The 18748-nt window shown below is 34.1% G+C and overlaps 3 protein-coding genes across 6 annotated transcripts in view; 1 reads left to right on the forward strand and 2 right to left on the reverse strand.

Moving 5' to 3' along the window:
* Positions 1-10732, forward strand: part of Sb (serine proteinase stubble) — a 50337-nt gene extending 39605 nt beyond the window's left edge. For both annotated transcript variants that reach the window (XM_075288802.1, XM_075288801.1), the window contains exons 3-10: positions 6246-7118; positions 7186-7412; positions 7473-7804; positions 8835-9225; positions 9295-9484; positions 9566-9863; positions 9921-10070; positions 10140-10732. In XM_075288802.1, coding sequence (XP_075144917.1) covers positions 6265-7118; positions 7186-7412; positions 7473-7804; positions 8835-9225; positions 9295-9484; positions 9566-9863; positions 9921-10070; positions 10140-10274 — 2577 coding nt within the window. In that variant the 5' untranslated portion in view covers positions 6246-6264 and the 3' untranslated portion in view covers positions 10275-10732. The remainder of the gene's footprint in view (positions 1-6245; positions 7119-7185; positions 7413-7472; positions 7805-8834; positions 9226-9294; positions 9485-9565; positions 9864-9920; positions 10071-10139) is intronic.
* LOC142219981 (putative tricarboxylate transport protein, mitochondrial) overlaps positions 1-14445 on the reverse strand; it is an 88596-nt gene extending 74151 nt beyond the window's left edge. Inside the window, exon 1 of the mRNA XM_075288804.1 lies at positions 14361-14445. The gene's annotated coding sequence lies outside the window, so the exon portion shown is untranslated. The remainder of the gene's footprint in view (positions 1-14360) is intronic.
* A 61-nt stretch (positions 14446-14506) lies between these two features.
* Mic26-27 (MICOS complex subunit 26/27) lies at positions 14507-15925 on the reverse strand. 3 transcript variants are annotated; one of them, XM_075288806.1, is made up of 3 exons: positions 15800-15925; positions 15264-15481; positions 14507-15201 (listed from the first exon to the last, which is right to left on the reverse strand). In XM_075288806.1, the coding sequence occupies exons 2-3, from the start codon at positions 15422-15424 to the stop codon at positions 14664-14666; spliced, it is 699 nt and encodes a 232-aa protein (XP_075144921.1). In that variant the 5' UTR covers positions 15425-15481; positions 15800-15925; the 3' UTR covers positions 14507-14663. The 3 variants fall into 3 exon arrangements, with proteins under 3 accessions (XP_075144921.1, XP_075144922.1, XP_075144923.1); XM_075288807.1 differs by having other exon boundaries at positions 15264-15533; positions 15800-15814; XM_075288808.1 differs by lacking the exon at positions 15800-15925 and adding an exon at positions 15656-15774.
* Between the last annotated feature and the right edge of the window lie 2823 nt (positions 15926-18748).

Consider the following 18748-nt stretch of genomic DNA (forward strand, 5'->3'; position numbering starts at 1 on the left):
GGTGTTAATTGACAAACTCCCGCCGAAATATAAATAATTATAAGCTTTTAATACCACTTACCTTTTAAACATAGTTCAGTATGGGCTTATATATGCCCCAAACGCATACTTCCACCTTTTACTACGTTCCATGAGATTATGACCTGTAACCCAATTCCAGAAAACAGTTTATGAGAATGTTCTGATTTAGTTTAGTCTTAATTTAAGCTGTATTTCTCCGTCTTTCAGTGCTTTTTCAAGAAAATATAAAAAGAAACACGCAGAGACGCAATGTGAAATACGTTTTCCGTTTTGTGTGGTATCTAATTTCAGATTTTATCAGGTCAAGTGTTAAAGTGAATGTTAACATAAAATATGAAGTAATTCACCTGGACGTGGTGGGATATTTCAGTTTTTTATTAAAAGTGCTGATACTGGCACCGACTCTAGAGAAAAAGACATTTAAAGATTTATGTTTGTTTCCCGTTGCTTTTTTTTAGTTTCCTACTAGAGGATAGAAAGAAAGAACGCAAAAGAATTTGTTTTACATATTAATGTTCGTGTCTTAAGTCTTTTGTTTTTGTCATCATACTACCTGTGGCTTTGGGGAGTGCTGGCTCGCACATTTTATGTAAATGTTATGAAGAACAACTTAATCGCTTGCAAATGTTTGTAACACTATAGTCACATACTTATATGTACGTGTGTGTGCCACCAGGCTTGTGTCCGTAGTCATTTATACAACTGGTGGCAAATACAATGTTAATTTTGTACAATTAATAAAGATCTTCGCAGAAGAATAAAACAATCGATTTACCACAGATCTCACATCGCACTCTCGGTCACCAATCATTGTTAGCTAGCCCCCATGGCATAATGAGTGGATAAGAAAACTACCCATAAAATAACACCAACACAAAACGACAAGAGATGCATTAGCCTCAGTAGAGGTTTGGTTACTGGTTAGTTCATTGCTGCTTGGCATCAGACAAAAAATAATTCACATCTCTGTTATCGAACAAATAAGGAGCAATATAAGCCCATAAATGGACATTGTCCGTATCTAAAAGGTTTTGCTTTTTGTCGATTTGATAAGCAGGAGAAAACAAAGCGCATTAACGCGTGGTCGATAGGAAAAAAATTCATTGATTTAACAACACATCTCATACAATGGTCACGGCTATTATGGACATGTATTGTTACCATCGATTATTTCCATCATTTTGATGGGGATGACTGTGATGATGAAGAGCTATGTATGTACAAGCCCCATACAATTACTTGCTTACTTACTTACTCACTTACTTACTTAGGTTTCGTATGGACACGCTGAGCTACGTGGTTAGAAACTTAAGTACATTTAAGTGAATTCCAACATGACACCGATTTTCGGTTAATGGCTATGGGAAAAAATACTACAAATCCCCAATTTAAATGACGCTTAACACATTAAAAATCCCATCGATATCTTTAAACGTCTAATTTTGACAGATGGAAGTGCAATTCATGCTAAGGCGTTAGCGTTTCGTTTGATCGAAACTACTCTTTCCGGCACAGATGGGATATGGATAAAGCCCAATGCTAATGAATCAAAAGCTTGTCAATTATACGTAGACATATGTATGGCTACCTCTGTTCATATAAAGTTGGTCCCGAAATTGAACGATGCAAAGAAGAAAACACTCAGAATTTAGGAATTTGTATTTCTTTTTGCAAGCTATAGCCTCTTGACAACCGTTTTAAATGGAAATTTTTGCGTAAATTCAACCATTAGAGTATAAAAAATGTCTGTTATAATTTGGATGAATACGATATTTTTTGAACCAATTAAAATGACTTCAAACACAAAAAAATAATTGAATCAATAAGTAATTTATTTGATTGATGTTTCATTCAAAAATTATTTGAGTTACATGCAACTTTTTGGAAAAATCTCTAAGTCGCCAAAAATGAATAAATTACACCTGGGAAAACAGTTATTATTTCACCGCATGTTTCAAATCTGACATGTTGAACTACTACTGATTAACTGTAAAATGACTGTTATTAGAATCCTCCTTAGCATCGTTAAAAGCCAACCACAAAACCTCTAACTTCCCCTTTGTGGTTGCAATAAGGCAGGAACAGTTGGAGCTGTATTAAAATAATCCAAACACTCATAGAAGTTAACAAAGAAATTGAAGGTCTTCCGCAAGCACCATAACTAATGACATTTTCCCACTTGGAAAATTATCCCACTTAAGAATTCATAGTCAGCCACAAACTTCATCCGAATATATGGTACACAATATAAATCTTAACCAAGTTTTTCTATCATAATTAAGTTTTATTTTGGCATATCTATATTACTTTGTATTTAATTATTTCTAGCAACAATGGTATATCCTACTTATTACCACTCTCAAGTGGTTTTATTGTTTACTTTTTTTCATATCTGGGCAATCCACCTCCGCCTATGTATCTCCACTCACTACACTTCACCTAGGTAGAACCGATTGCAATATAACTCAAGGCGAGTGCCCTTAGCAGTTAGAATCCATAATGATGGTCATTAGCGGACCATTACAACACTGAGTTGAATGGTAAGAACAAGAATCATAGCACAACAACTTTGAAAAAATTACGATAAAAACACACACATATAAGTACACAACCTGCTACTTCAACTTCGTTGTAAAAATGAAAATCCATACAGAAAGACAGACAGGCAGAATCATATATACAAACAAACATATACATATTCTCTTAAACTTATACTCATATTCAACCATACCATGCTGGCAGACGACATAGTATTTTGACGTGTATCGCCCAGATACAAGATGGGAATGTTCGCAACAAAACAATTATGCTGACGGTTAAACTGTAATTACAAGTGTTGGTTTAACAAACGGCCTACAACAATAAAGAAATCTGCAGAAAGCAGCACACTGGTTTAGAGCTAATACAATGAACCCATGTAGACATGTTCATACAGTATGCGGCCATTGAATTGCTTCAATTTAATTAGAAATATAAATTTGTTGAGTTGGGGCATAGTGAAAATATCTGTTTAGTTAGGCTGTTCGCTTTTTAAATTTCGTATGCATGGGGAAGCTGACACTAAAAAAAAGGTCGTTTATGGAGAGCCCCGATGGATGGATGGGACTATATCAATGCCGCTATTGTTAAAAAAATATTACATCGCTTTTGACTTATATATATATATGTATATATATATATATATATATATATATATATATATATATATATATATATATATATATATATATATATATATATATATATATATATATATATATATATATATATATATATATATATATATATATATATATATATATATATATATATATATATATATATATATATATATATATATATATATATATATATACATATTTAAACCAATATGACTAATACTTAGCATTTTTACACTGAAAAAAAAAACATATTGACCATACATGGCAGACTATGACATCCGAACTAGGACACACAATTTACAAAATATTAAGGACAAATGTTTCTAAAATAGAGATTAATTAAATGATTGTTCATAATCTTTGCTATTTTTTTTTTTTTTTTGTTTTAATTTGAGATACGAATCATTGAAATTTTCGTTTACAGTAAGCAAATTTTCCTTAAAGTAAAGAAAACATTTTTGATTTAAACAATTAAAATTTAAAACAACAGAGACATTGAATTCTTTGAATAAAAATAAAATGGTTCCAAATATAGGCTATAGTTCAATCAAGTATGGAACAAAATATGTCGCGACCATTACGGCTGGTTCAAATTTTGGATAACACCGAGGCATACTGTGCTGAATGAGCTGAATCATCCCATTATTTATCTCTTCAATTATTGTGGAAACAGCTTCAAGGGAAGAATATTCAAAAGGCACATGATCTTGGTGTTCAATTGAATTGATATCGTCACCAAGTGAGATAAGACGCTCATTAAATTTATCGCTTAAAAGTATAGCTCTAGTCCGCTGCTCGAGTATGAATCTTACCATGATTTTGTTTATTTATTTAAATTTTCAATTAAAAACAAAACAATACATGTTATAGCCTCAGCGCCTTTAATACATTTTTGAGGCAAGTTGGCAAGATAACAACTACTCTAAAGTTTTTAATTAAGAAGTAACCTAAAACTATCTAATATTTTTGATTACTGTAAATAATTCAAATTACTAATTAATTCAAAAATTCCTGAACATTACGTAGTAAATGATTCTTCAACTTCCGTTTAAATTGCGATAGCCGTAACAAGTTCCTTACATCAACAGGTAATCTGTTAAACAAGGAGCAATGCATTCTACTCGTTGTCTGGACATCTCCAACCTACATCTAGCTACTCGTAATTGTGTTCTAATCCTTGTATTAAACGTAATCTGATTCTGATAAAATCCAATAGTGTGATATCCTATATGAAACATAATTAGACTAAAATTGAGAAATGTCAAATGAAATGCTAAAAAACTTATGTTCACATTCAACATCGGTGGAATAAAATACCATCCGATATGGACCTGAATCCATTCGTTCGCCGCTCTATCACAATCCGCTGACGAACCTTTATTTTGTGGAAAGACTTTACATTTTGTAAACTGTGTCTGTTACAAATGCTACTATAACTAATACAGTTTAATGTTGTTTCATCCAAAAATGAAATTAGAGTAATTTTTCATTTGAACTATTTATGGTGCTAAAGGACCACCAGAGTTAAAATCGGATTGTTAAACTTAATTTATGTGATGTGAAAAATGAACATTTGTAGTCACTACCTGATCTTCTTTTACACCTAATTAAGCTTTCAATACTATCCAGTTCGTTTCTTAAGTCTTTTGTTTTTTAATATTGCACTATTTTCTTGGAATATTGAATTGTTTATTGTGTACAAATTCATAGGAAATAGAAGAAATAATATTTGCGATCGAACATAGATTCAATCCATTTTAGTTGGTAACTATTTTTTGACTCTTGTTGTATTATTCCTTCACTGAACCAAATAGGCAAATGAAGATATTTACAAAATGATTGATGATCTTTCTTGCCATTGATTTATTTTAAATTTATTACAATGGACTATTTGTTGGTCACCTGTTGTGCGTTTGAAAAATAAGACCACCGAAAATTGAATGGAAAGATTCCCATGGATAGGGCGAACTATCTTTGTAGGAGGCTGTAAGGCAAAATGGGTATTCTCTTTCAAATCACATACCATGGGATGAAATACTTTCGGCAATTTCTTTTAAAAAATTGCAAAATATGTTGAAGATCAACTTTTGCTATATGGTACCCTTTATTGAAAAATGTTATTTCATTTCTCCCTAAAAAAAGGCCTAAGACTTGCAAATAACTTTCACTTGAAAAATTAATATAATTGTTTCTTTTTCCTATGGCGAAATTTGTCATGGACATAAAATGATTAACAAGAGATTTTCATTGTCACCATATGAGGTGTCATCTTATCTTACACGAATCCCTATTCAAGGGTCAATGAAACAAGAATGGGTACGCCAATGTATGACTGTCACGTCCAGCCATGATAGATAAGGTGGAGGAAGAGGAGAGTTTCGATTTTCTTAGAGGTCGGCGCTCGGATTTGTATCACAATAAACACACACGGAGTTATGATCGGATCCAAAGTGAAATGTTGCAATTAAGCCACAAACATTTCATGTCTGTTGGTGTTATTGTTGAATAGCATTGACTCTTGCAAGTGCAAGAGCAACATTCAAACTTAGGCGAGGGATGGCTAAGTAGGAGGTGGAGCAGTAGCGTAGAAGATGAGATACATTAATGGCAGCCGCAACTGCACGAGAAATAAGTTGATTGCGGTCGTCATTAAATTGCAGCACGGCTAAGCGTTACTCTGGTGGCACATTGCTGGTCCATGAGTATAACTGGCTGGCTGGTTGGATAGTGGAAATGATGCAGTAGTTATTATCGCCTGATAGCAGCAGCAGTATTTGGTGGTAACATCAATTACAAATATGAGCGCAATTGAACCAATAAACCGCGAACTCACGCAATAGTCTTGTGAGCCTCTGGCACTTATGTGTCTGATCGGGAACCATCAATATGTGTGTGTGTGTGTCACTTGGAGCATCTCCAAAGAATGTCGGCAACGAAATTAACAACTTTCGAAATTCTTATGTTTTTAACATCGAGATGAGAAAAGTTTTCCTCTTGGATTTAGCTTCCTTAGACTTTGTTGTCTTTTTTGATTGAATGTTTTTGTTTGTGTTTCCATTTTAGATATAAACACTCTTGGAAGATGAGGAGGAATCGCAATAGTCGACAATGGCTAGTCAATCAACATGAGGAGCATGTCAAAGGCCAAAAATGTGTCCTTAGCCCCGGAGTTAGAGTTTCTCCCACCTACCCCAGTGCTGATACAGAGATCAATGACCACTACCTCCAGTTCCGCCACCATCAACACCAAGTGGAAGATAGGATGCAGGTAATGCATTTTGCTTTGAGGAATAATGGCGAAGCTAGCCAAAGGCAGGGCAAAATTCGTGCAACGTCACAATTCCGAATGTCGGAAAGATCGAGAGATCGTTTTTACCAAATACTAGAAGTATTATTAGCAATAGTATTAGTCAATTTTCTAGTATGTAGGTTAACACAGTTGCCCTTGGCGCTAGCTGCCTATGGAAAATTTCAATCGGGGAGTGGGTATAGCAGCAGCAATCGTCACAATGCCGAAGTGAATTTTGATGAAAGTAGGCCATCGTTTTTGGACTCGGACGAATATGACGATCCCTACTATCGTCAACCACATAGTATAGGAGGTTCTGCATTCGGATACAATGGCTTACAATTGCAGCATAACCTTGACGATAGCTTGCTGCGAAGTCAAAATTTCAAAATTAGTCCCAAACCCTGTTCCATAGGCCGAATTGAAGGCACCTGCATGTTCGTGTGGGAGTGCATAAAATCGGAAGGCCGCCATGTGGGTATGTGTGTGGATTCCTTCATGTTTGGCTCGTGCTGTGCCCACAACTATACTGATAATATAGTCTTGCCAAATACCTTTTCTTATACTCGGCCTACAAAACCCATCGGCATGGGCAGTATGAATCATAGACCAAGACCACCACAGCATCCACATAAACCAAGTATCATGTGAGTTTGCAATGTGAGGGGGACTGGGACCAGTTCTAATTTTATATAATATCTTTGGTATCTTCAGGGGAATGACAACTATAGAGCGTCCACATGGGGCCGGGACATTGGTTATAAGACCCTCGGGTCCACATCACCAGGGTCCATTGGGCAAACCGAAACCATCACTAAGCAGTACTTCTGCTGCCCCGGCAACATCTAGCACCACCACAGATGGTCCTCCAATAATGTGGCCTTCAAGTGGAGCTTTGAATGACTTGCAGTCATCGGCCAGTATACCCTCTGCTACCACAGGTAAGTCAACAAGCACAAGTGCAATCGTTCTCTTCCACCAATAACTCTGATATTTTTTAGTGAACCATCAACAACATTGGCATTTAACTACAGAACCAAACTTTATAACCAAACCAAGACCTCCAGCCTGGGACAAACCAGGAACATTTAGGCCAAAACCTCCGAAGCCAAGCAAAAAACCAACAACACCTGCAGATTGGCATACCACACAAACCCAATTGACATATGCATCACCTTCGTATAGTACATATTCCACCCGAAAACCGACCACTACACATCCTCCCACTCAATTCACGTATTCTACTTCATCGTGGAAGACATCGACAACAACGACAGCGTTGACAACAACAGCAGAGCCTACGATGAAACCTACAACTACAACAAAACCACAGGTAAATTTATCTGTCTTTATCTGGTCTTGTTCCCTAGTGTCTGCTGCCATACCTCTCAACACATGGGGACGCCAGCAATATATGCAAAATAGTAAACTGGCCCAACGTCGCGTTGGGATAATGAATCAAAGGCCTTGGGGGACATTTTATTGTTTGAAAATACCTGATGAAAGATTTGCTTGGCTTGGGTGTGGTATCGCCCGATGACCATACCATCCCGCTTCCTACTTCACAGTTTCATGGAATACTGGCATAATACAAACACGCTGAAGCAGAGATCTCTTTGTTATGTCAGATGGGCATTCATCTCAGCCCATTTCAATGGATGTCGGTCGATTGACTGGATGACTTTAAGACGGTGTCAGCAGCAATACTTTCGTTTCAAATTGAATACAGACAGACTTAGGTATTGCATATGAGTCACTCCATACAAAATCAATCCATTAGGAATTACAATCAAAAAAATAGATTTTATTAAAAATTAAGGACAATATCTCGCTAACTATTGACGTTTCAGAAAGATTGTTTTTTGCTGAGTGGAGGTCCTATATAAAACAAAATCCCATATTGAGAAGCCTAAAGTAGTTATATTATAAATTACAATTTTAGTTACTATCATAAAGTGACTTAATTTCTAGCGAATATGTTAGAAAGCGAGAGGATCGTTTATATCGCAATATCATAGATTTCCATATCGCAGAACTCAGAGATCCATTACGAAATATTTTACTCTCAATTGAGGTAGCTGCTTTCACTTTGGGACGAAGCAAAAATTGGTGTCATTGGTGAAACCACCCATATATACAATGGGAGGAGAATAACATGAAAAATTGATTCTTTGCATGGTCCAACACATTTATACACTTGCACATATTCCTTCAATCGCTGGGCGGGAGTCATTAGACGACGTCATTATGGTCAAACAGCCCCAATGCTGATTTATAGTTCCTCTTTCTTGTGATCTGTTCTGTGTTTTCTGTTTGTTCCCATTTTTTTGATAATGTGTTTTTGCATATTTCTTGCGGCGCAGGTTGTTGTGGCTCAAAGTAGCAGACCGACAACAGTACCAGGGTCCACCACAAACTATGTAAGGCCAACATCAAGCAGTAATATAGACGCAGCGCCGTCTACATTCCCTTCATCGACAACGACGACAACATCGAAGAGACCTATAACGACAACGGCAGCGGTGGCGGCAGGAGTTTTACCAACAAAAACCACACATAGACCCATCTCTTCTTCACAACCGTATACCAGCTCGGTTGTAGCAACAACCACGATCCCAGTTGCAGCATCAGTGATATCTTCACCATCCGCATTAAGCACACTGACGTCGAATGGCATCGAATCCAATGAAATTGGCGATAGCACTGATGATAGTAGTAGCGCCACAATAAAAACCGTATCGGCTGCTCGAAGTGGTAAGTTAGCTATGTTGTTGTGTGTGTCACTTCAAATATCAGAATGTCTTGCAATCTCATTTGTCACAGAATGCGGTGTGCCCGTTTTAACTCGACCGGAAACACGCATAGTTGGCGGTAAAAGTGCCGCCTTTGGTCGTTGGCCTTGGCAGGTCTCTGTGCGACGTACATCATTCTTTGGTTTCTCCAGCACTCATCGTTGTGGTGGAGCATTGATCAATGAAAATTGGATCGCCACAGCCGGTCATTGTGTCGATGAGTAAGTTTTATTGTCCGGTTGAATGGATATTGAGTTGTCTTTATGCCGTTTTCTATTATCAAACACACCTCCTCTTTCCAGCCTATTGATCTCACAAATACGCATACGTGTTGGTGAATATGATTTCGCCCATGTCCAGGAACAGTTACCCTACATTGAACGGGGTGTTTCCAAGAAGGTTGTCCATCCCCAATACAACTTCTTTACCTACGAATATGATTTAGCTCTGGTGAAGATGGAGCAACCATTGGAATTCGCTCCCCATGTTAGTCCTATATGCTTGCCACAAACAGATAGCTTACTTATTGGAATGAATGCCACGGTAACGGGATGGGGTCGTCTAAGCGAAGGTGGAACTTTGCCTTCAGTTCTGCAGGAGGTGAGTACAATGGGAAATTCCCCAAAAAAGATAATTTTCCCTAAAATTATATTACAGGTCTCAGTACCCATAGTCAGTAATGACAATTGCAAAAGCATGTTCTTACGAGCCGGTAGACAAGAATTCATACCAGAGATATTCCTCTGTGCTGGATATGAGAATGGTGGACAAGATTCTTGTCAAGGTGATTCTGGTGGTCCTTTGCAGGTGTTTATGAGAAACTCATTTCTTATTGAAACGAAATCATTACATTAAATTTTATTTGACCTTTTTTAGGTGAAGTCTCAGAATGGACATTATTTTCTAGCTGGTATCATATCTTGGGGTATAGGATGTGCTGAAGCCAATTTACCAGGTGTATGCACAAGAATTTCAAAATTTGTCCCTTGGATTATGGAAAATGTAACGTGATCGAGTTTTTCCCTCCAAAAGACGTCTCTTCCTGCATCTCCAATTCTTGGTGTTCTATAATCAACGAATCGCTCGCCTTTTGTAAATATTCATCATTATCAATAAATTGTTAACACTTTGTTTTTGTAGTTGTATGTAGTAAGTTTTTGAATTATTATTATTATCTTGTTTAATGTTTAACATTAATTTATGTACCATATGTGTGATTTTATTTATTATATATGTTTGTATGTATGTACGTAGTATATCTCATAAGTTGTAGTTAGCCTCAATTTGCCCAACATTTGAATCATCACTAAATGGCCCAAAACTCACATTGTAAATATGTATTAACAACAACAACAAAGTCATGTGTATTTATAAAAACAAGAATAATCAAATATTTTGCAAAAAAAAAAATAATAATAATTGTAGTAAATAAATCAGAAGAAAACTATTGTCTTGCCCAAAGAAGAAAAGTGAGCACGTGTAACTGCAGTAGTGTTCCTAGTTTGTTTTTAGTTTCGTAAAGATATTTGGCCTTCATATACTAGTTTGATCGAGGCCAGCAGAACTTGGACTCTTCTGAATAAGAAAAGAAAAATGTTCCACAGAAAAACGGCATGTGCCATATTGAGACTACACATTCTTTTTTAACAAGAAATTTCGAAATTTAGGCTTAATATTTTCAAGGAATGTCCCAAGTGGGACATGAGAAACTTCCCTCATATCAATGAGTTTGAGGCAGTACTTAGAAAAGTCTGATTTCATATATAGATGTAATAGTAATGGCAAGTTTGCTGAGACAACAAAAAGCCTTTAAACTTTATCTTCTCAACTTCTTATGAGTTTACGAAAATGATATGACTAGGATAGTATTAAATCGATTTTGCTATCATATTTTTAGCATTCTCCCATCAAAAATGCTAACCCTTATCTTACAGGGAATTGTTCAAATGTCATCCTCTTTAAAGGTGGGCGTTTGCTTTATGTCTATCCAAAGAGAAAACTAACATTTATTGTAATTTTCTCGTTCAAGTAAAAAAGAAGAACCATGTGGTGTAAAATCGCCAGTCATTTCTGTCTTCATTTCAATATAGTGAACCAGTTAATGAAGCTTATAACATGCAGTTTGATCTTCCCTAACCACTTCAATCGAACTTTGTTTTCGGTTTTTTTATGTTTTTTGCATAAAAGTGAAACTCGACGATAGCATTTTTCAGAAGTTTATAATAATTGATAACCTGAAATGAGCTCCGTTTCACGAAAAGACCATTTAGGTGTATGAAGTTTTTCTATAAATGAGTACGTACCTAGTATATTCCCAAAACTACATTTGGGTTATTAAGCGCCTCTCATCATTACACCCCGGGCACACATGATCATTTACTCAAGTGTACTGTGAAAGATATAACGCCTTTGTTCTTCGGCTGCCAAGTAAAAAAGCATGTCGAAAGAATTCACCCTAAGGCATAACATTGAATAGCGTGAAGTGTAACTTTTCTAAATGGCTGATATGAAGAAATCAGCGTCTTCTTAACAATTAATTATTCCACTACGTGTGTCTCTCTGTAACCACATTCGTAACAGGCGTTTGAATGGCATATTTGTTTAAATATGAGTGGTAAATATCATGGCTGCTAAGAATGCTTGCTAGCTAGCATGTTCAAGCGCTTGTATCTCGTATAAGATGAAAATTTCACTTTCCTACAATCTTGACAGGTTGCGATTGTCCAAAACAAATTAATAAAATTAAAATTTGTTTTGACATTTGATTCCAATCGATCATCAATCATTTAACAATCAAGAAGCGTATAAAATATACAAAGACCCAATGTCTATACAAGAATATGACGGTTTAAAATAAATAGCCTTTGTAGTACACCGTCCTATAAAAAATATTTGATTTTTTGCAATAGTTATTTTAATACTGAAATAGAAGCCAGCGCTTCCCAAATAGGGCGGGGCGGCATTTGCAGCATTTTTGTATCATTAAATGTGTTAAAATAACACAAATATTTAAGTTCAACAAAACGTTAATAATATACTACTGCCAAAACAATTTTGTTATTCATAAAAAGTATGCTAAATCAGCAGTATATTGTTTGCTGAAAAACAACAGACAGTGCTAGCTATAAACAGCAGTCTTTTTTGTATGAGTGTAGAAAAGAAAGCCTTTGTAGTACACCGTCCTATAAAAAATAGTTGATTTTTTGCAATAGTTGTTTTAATACTGAAATAGAAGCCAGCGCTTCCTTAATAGGGGGGGGGCGGCGTTTGCATCATTTTTGTATCATTAAATGTGTTAAAATAACACAAATATTTAAGTTCAACAAAACGCCAATAATATACTACTGCCAAAACAATTTTGTTATTCATAAAAAGTTAAAGTAAAAAGTTTGCTAAATAAGCAGTATATTGTTTGCTGAAAAACAACAGACAGTGCTTGCTATAAACAGCAGTCTTTTTTTCTATGAGTGTAGAAAAGAACGTTCGAAACATCGCTTATAATAATATACAGTGCATATTATAACCACTTTTTTCTTTACACATTGCAAAAATGTTGATACAGTTTTCGTCAACTTACCTATAAATATCGTTTTGAAACTAAATTGAAATGTGCTCTATCAGTATGATAGAAATAGAGCTGAACAAATGTACCAAAATTAGCAAATATAAAAGTCTTCAAAAGTCGATATCTGTTGTTATACTTTTTAAGGGGGTGTTTGGTATATAGAAGGAAGCATGTCTAGAAGAAATTAAGACCGGTTGGCCTTGTGCCGAAAATGGTTAATCTCATTTTATATCTTGATAAACAGATACTAATATTTAACTTATTGGACGTCAAAAATTTTAAATATAGTATTATTGTAGACCTCAAATGCGGCGTTCTCAAAATTATGTAGTTATAGACTTCATATAGACCTATGTCCTTATTCCAATGTGTTTCATGTCTAACACCACGCTGCATCACCACGTTCAAACTGTAGTACACACAAAATTTTTTTTTCTGATTCAATCACGAAATTAAGTGATCCAATTAATTTTTTAATTGAAATGTCTTCAATCACAAAACTAATAGTATCAATCATAGTTTTAATTGGTCATAGAAAAAAATCTTGATTAAAAAATAATTGATTTCATTAGCAAATTTCAATTAATTTTTTAATTGATTCAATTAAATTCAATTGATGTTGATTGCAAAACTCAATTAATTTTTTAATTAGAAAAGGTAAATATTTTCAATTACTTTCTGAACTGGCTTAGAGTTTGTATTTGGAATAACAATTGATTGTATGAAATACATTTTTAATTATAAAATACAAAAATGTTCATCAATTTTTTTAACTGACTTACCCCCATTTTCATGAAGCTCTGTTAGTGCTACGTTAGCTAACGAACTTTTAAACCGTGATATCTACATATCTGTCATCTTGCGTATATATGCCATATGCCAGTTAGAAACTTAACTGCTGAAAATTTTTCAGTTAAAGTTAACCGGAGAAAATATACTTCTATTTTTCTTTCTGTTAACTGGAAGTTAAAGCCTAACGGAGCTACATGAAAATGGCCGTTACCCCCATTTTCATAAAGCTCCGTTAGTGTTCTGTTAACTAACCAACTTTTGAACCGTATTATGGACGAAACTGTCATCTTGCATATATATTTGATTAAAAAGTTAATTGTATCGATTAATTAATAAAAATTTTAAAATCTTCAATCATTTACTTAATTACTTAATTTTTCTACCTTGATTAAAAAGTTAATTGTATCATTTAATTTATTAATTGAAAACATTTTCAACTTCAATTAACTTTTTAATTGGAAATATTTTGGTGATATTTTTTATGTGTACCGAATTTATGTAAGAGTTGATGCAACCTTGCATATTATAAAGGCGTGTACCGCACTGTGGTTATAGCCTTTAAACCAGAGAATCATATTTCTGTGGTCTACGATATTTAATTTAAGATACTACACTCTTCCCTATTTTCACACTAACTTCCCAGTTTTTAAAAATTGTGGTCTAAACTGTACTATATACATAGGATTGTTTTAATTTTTTCCCCCGATTAAAAAAATACTCTATATTATACCTATACTTACATTTCAGGCATTCACCACATGAAAACCTAACCATTGCATATGATGTGTAGTAACATTAATTTGAAGCATTGGCTTATTCGCGGTCTACTTGAGTATTTGGCACTGATATTCAGAAAAATACAATTATAAAACATAACACTTCGATCTAGGCCTTTCTCGTTTGGAACTTATTTTATTTCTGCATCTTTTGTCATTCGCCTTTCATATATAATTTTCCATAGATGATTTTTCTTTCGTTTTCGATAGATTTTGATCGTTTACTTCAAAGCATGAAGTTCGAGCTGGAGTTGGAAGATTGTCCATCTACTTTTTCTTGGGGAAAATGGCTTCTTTGGCTTCATCAAATAAATCCAATGCCATGAATTTTACATCTTCCAGGGTTGTGGGAAATTTACTTATGGGTTCAACGGGAACTTCTTCGCCAGGTTTGACACCCTTTACAAAGTTATAAGCAATGGCATAGCCTTTACGTGCTTCAAAGAGAGCTTCTTTGGCAAATTGTTCCGCTTGTCGGGGATAACACAAAGAAGCAACTGCCCCAGCACCAACAGTGGTATATAGAACCTTTTTGATAAAACCTCCCCTTGCTGCAAAAATGAAACCAGACAAACCACCAATCGCAATGGCACCAGTGCGAGGCATTAGGTTATGAGGTTGGTTCAAGTAATCTATGGTAGATTGTGTATGCGCCTTTGCTGTGTTTATATATTCATTAACTGCATCCTTTTGTTTTTCTAAAACTTTATATCCGGCTTGAATCTCGGTACGCACAGCACATACTCCACCTTCGATAGCAGTACGCACAGCAGAATCTTTAGGGGGATGGGGAGTCCTCTTAGGTCTAGAAATGGTTAACAAGTTTTAATATACATTTCAATTTATTACATAGAAATTTCAACTCACGTGTTGAATGAGTGAAGTGGAGCATATAATGGCAATTCACTTGGTTTGCATTTGTAATGGGTCAACTCGTCCTTTCCTTGTTTGGCATCATTGTTAGGCTGCACAGCGACGGCCGCCAAAACGAGTGTGGAAGTTGGAACTCCAGCTAGTTTCCGAAACATATTTTAGATAGAATTTATAATACACAATGACAAATTTTGGTCCTCTTCCAAGCCGATCTGAAATCACACAATTTGTAATTCAACTATTGCATGATTGGTTACGAATTGCCTGAATAGTAAAAATGGTCATTTTATACATATTATTTTTAAAAATATCTCCTAATACGTAAACATATATAAAAATTATGATTTTTGGAGAAGCCGAAAAGCCAACAAGACAAGTGGACGGACATTTGTTACTATTCTCATAATTGTTTATTATAAGTTTGCTAAAGAGTTAACTATTAAATTAATGGTACATTGTGGCATCTGACACATAAAATAGAGTCCATTTATAATATTGGATAATTAAATCACAAGTTTTTCTTTACTCACAAAAAATCACCTGAATTGCATAATAAAATAAGTTTTGTTTTGACAGCCAAAATTTTGCACGATGACAGAAGATCTAAAAATAAATGTTTAATAAGCGCCCTGTGTTGAGTAGAGATGGCATCCCAATAAACACAGGATGAGCGTTTTTCAAATGCAACAACTTATCAGTTTGAGGGTAACTATAATTATCAACATAAATTCAACTTGACTTGAAACAGCTCATCTTCAATACATCTTCAAATTGTTTGCGAATTACTTCCAATTTGCCAAAATATTGATGAAATCTTTGAAAAGGTGTTGAAGATAAAGCTGAGTACTATGTTCAGTTTTCAAGCTGAAAACCAGCGGTTACTTTTCTTAATTAATTAATTTAGAAATATAAAATGATTATCAATCTATTCACTGGATCTTTTCCATCCATTATTTGATGACTTGATAAAAATATAATAGTCTTCATAAATATTTTTGTACTTTTAATTTAGTGTTTTGGTGAAAAAACCGAACATATTACTCACCTTAATATGAGAAGACTTTGACAAAACACTACCCTAAAATGCTATGAAAAAACCATGTAGTTTTAATACTTGTTTGTGCAACGAAGTTGGTGGTCAATTGGAAGAAATAAAAAACTTGGAAAATTTTAGACAAAAAACTGAATTTACTCCAAATAGTTTCTAATAATAGGTAAGTGAAAATAAAAAATGAAATGAAACTTTAAGGAAGACACCAAATATATATCTCTTTGCCGAAACTAAATTATGGATTCTACGTTCTTGAAAATATTAAAAAGCTGACCGATGAAAAATGTTGGACAATTAATTTATAATAATTAATATCAATATGAATATCAATATGAAAAATTAAATCAACACTTTAGAGAAGTCACTAAACATTGTTGTTATTTTTTATCTCAACTTAAAACCATGCATTGACTAAACTACAAGTGTAGCTTAACCAACAGAGGAAAAGTATGCATGTCAAATTTATTTGGGAAAAGCCCTATAGGCTACAAGATGGTTGGATTTACAGCTGTTTCGGAATTACCACATTCCTCATCAGCATCCTCTACTTGCAGCAAAACTATCAACTAATTATCAGAATATATTCGGGTAATTCACTCAACCCAAAGTGAACTACACTTGGACCTTTCGAAAAAAGGTTTCAACATGTTTCTATTGAAATATGGATAAAACGGCGTTTTTATCTAAGCGTTGTTGTCAGAATAAGGTTTTCCACACATTTCAAAGCTCAATTGAAACATTAATAATGATTCCAGCAATTATGCGAGCATTTTTGCAGCAAATACACTTTGTTGTAAAGTTTTTTTCTTCATATTCATAAAAGTTATCGTAAACTTTTAATCTACCATTACCATACAGACACCTTTAGTTTATCTAACTGTCAGTAAATTATTAGGAATATTAGCATTTGAATCTTTTATCCTTTTTATGTTATTATAATATTCTAAAGCTATTATGATATTACTAAATTAAAATAGTAGATATGAATTTTTACGGTGTACAACACTGAAAAAATATTGTCGTGAGTCCAAAGATTTCATGTCCTTAATATATAATTATTATAACATTTGTGAATTTCTCTAACATAAACTGTTTTCCTTGTCTAAAAGCCGATAAAGTCGTTTTGTTCTTATGATTAAGTGATTCAATTTAAAAATGGTTATCTTTACATGAAAGAAGGCTAGGGTCAATTCTAAAAAATTCTTAAAATTAATGTAATAGTCTTTAAATTTGTGGAGTTTTTGTATCTTGACCACAAACAATAGAAGATGTTTTTCAACTCTTTATTTCATTTCATTCATGAAGAAAAAGCTGAAAAAACGAATAAATTCAAATTTGGCTCGGATTCAATACCAAAATCATTAGTGTACAAAATCTTTGGAACCGGACATGCTTTTTTCAGCATATGTAAGAAATAATTAAGGAAATAAAGTTTTGAATGTGGTATTATTTTTTTAACTCAAATAAAAAATACAATAAAAAAATCGAATTGATAGGATCAAAACATTTTTAAACGCGCGATAAAAAAATCTGTTATTTATTAATGGAATGGGTTTACGTTTACGAAAATTGGACAACAATAGGTTTGTTTGGTTAATTTTCCAATAAAAGTTATTCAGTATAAACTTGAGAGACAATAAGAATGGGTTTTATTCTCTTGGGTAAAATTAGGAGAAGCGTACACGTCCACGCATTTATCATTAATTCAGCGGTTTTAAACCAATTAAAATAAAATATATTGATATTTTCTAATGTACTTCTATGTGACATTGTGCAATATATCGCACATCATAATTGCAAGTTTTTACTGAGAAAATATTTTACTGGTAAATGTAAACAAAGGACTTCCAGTAAAAATTTGTGATAGTAATCAAAATTTATCGAGTACGCAAACAGAGCTCATATGGATGGCTTAGATATTGTTACAGTCTCACAGAAGTAGAATTAAAATGAATACAATTAAAATAATATGCATTTTAAGTGAAATAAAGCCCGTTTTTTTCTAGCTTTTTCTAGAATTTTTTTTTAGCTTTTTTAGCTATTTTTTTTGAGGAAATCAATCGGTTTTTGGTGAAACAATTCTGGCAACGCTGCTCGAGACGAACGAAATGTCAAAAATCACAAATTGATTTCTCCAGAAAACAAAAACCACAAAAACGAGACATTACCCTACAAAATAGAACTCAATATTTTGGCAACACCTTTCCGAAACATTAGTATTTATTTGTATATTTTAAACAAATTAGAAGATGAGTTGAATGTAAGCAATTTGTAAGGTCAATTGAATTTATGTGCAGGATAGCGTTCACCTTCAAAGTGATATAGTTTATGCGCGGTCCAGACTGTAAGTTTTATCCGGACGATAGAGCTCGTGTCAAAAATATCCCAGAACCCATTAACAAGCTGTAGTATTGATATGTCTTCGCAC

The sequence above is a fragment of the Haematobia irritans genome, chromosome 1 (assembly GCF_050003625.1).
Source record: "Haematobia irritans isolate KBUSLIRL chromosome 1, ASM5000362v1, whole genome shotgun sequence".
Taxonomy (NCBI): Eukaryota; Metazoa; Arthropoda; class Insecta; order Diptera; family Muscidae; genus Haematobia; species Haematobia irritans.

What these genes read in the sequence shown, in the direction of transcription:
- Mic26-27 (XM_075288806.1), bottom strand. Translation starts at nt 15,424, where the DNA reads ATGTTTCGGAAACTAGCTGGAGTTCCAACTTCCACACTCGTTTTGGCG. An exon ending in CCACTTCACTCATTCAACAC is followed by an intron (nt 15,202 to 15,263) that starts GTGAGTTGAAAT and finishes AACCATTTCTAG; the next exon opens with ACCTAAGAGGACTCCCCATC.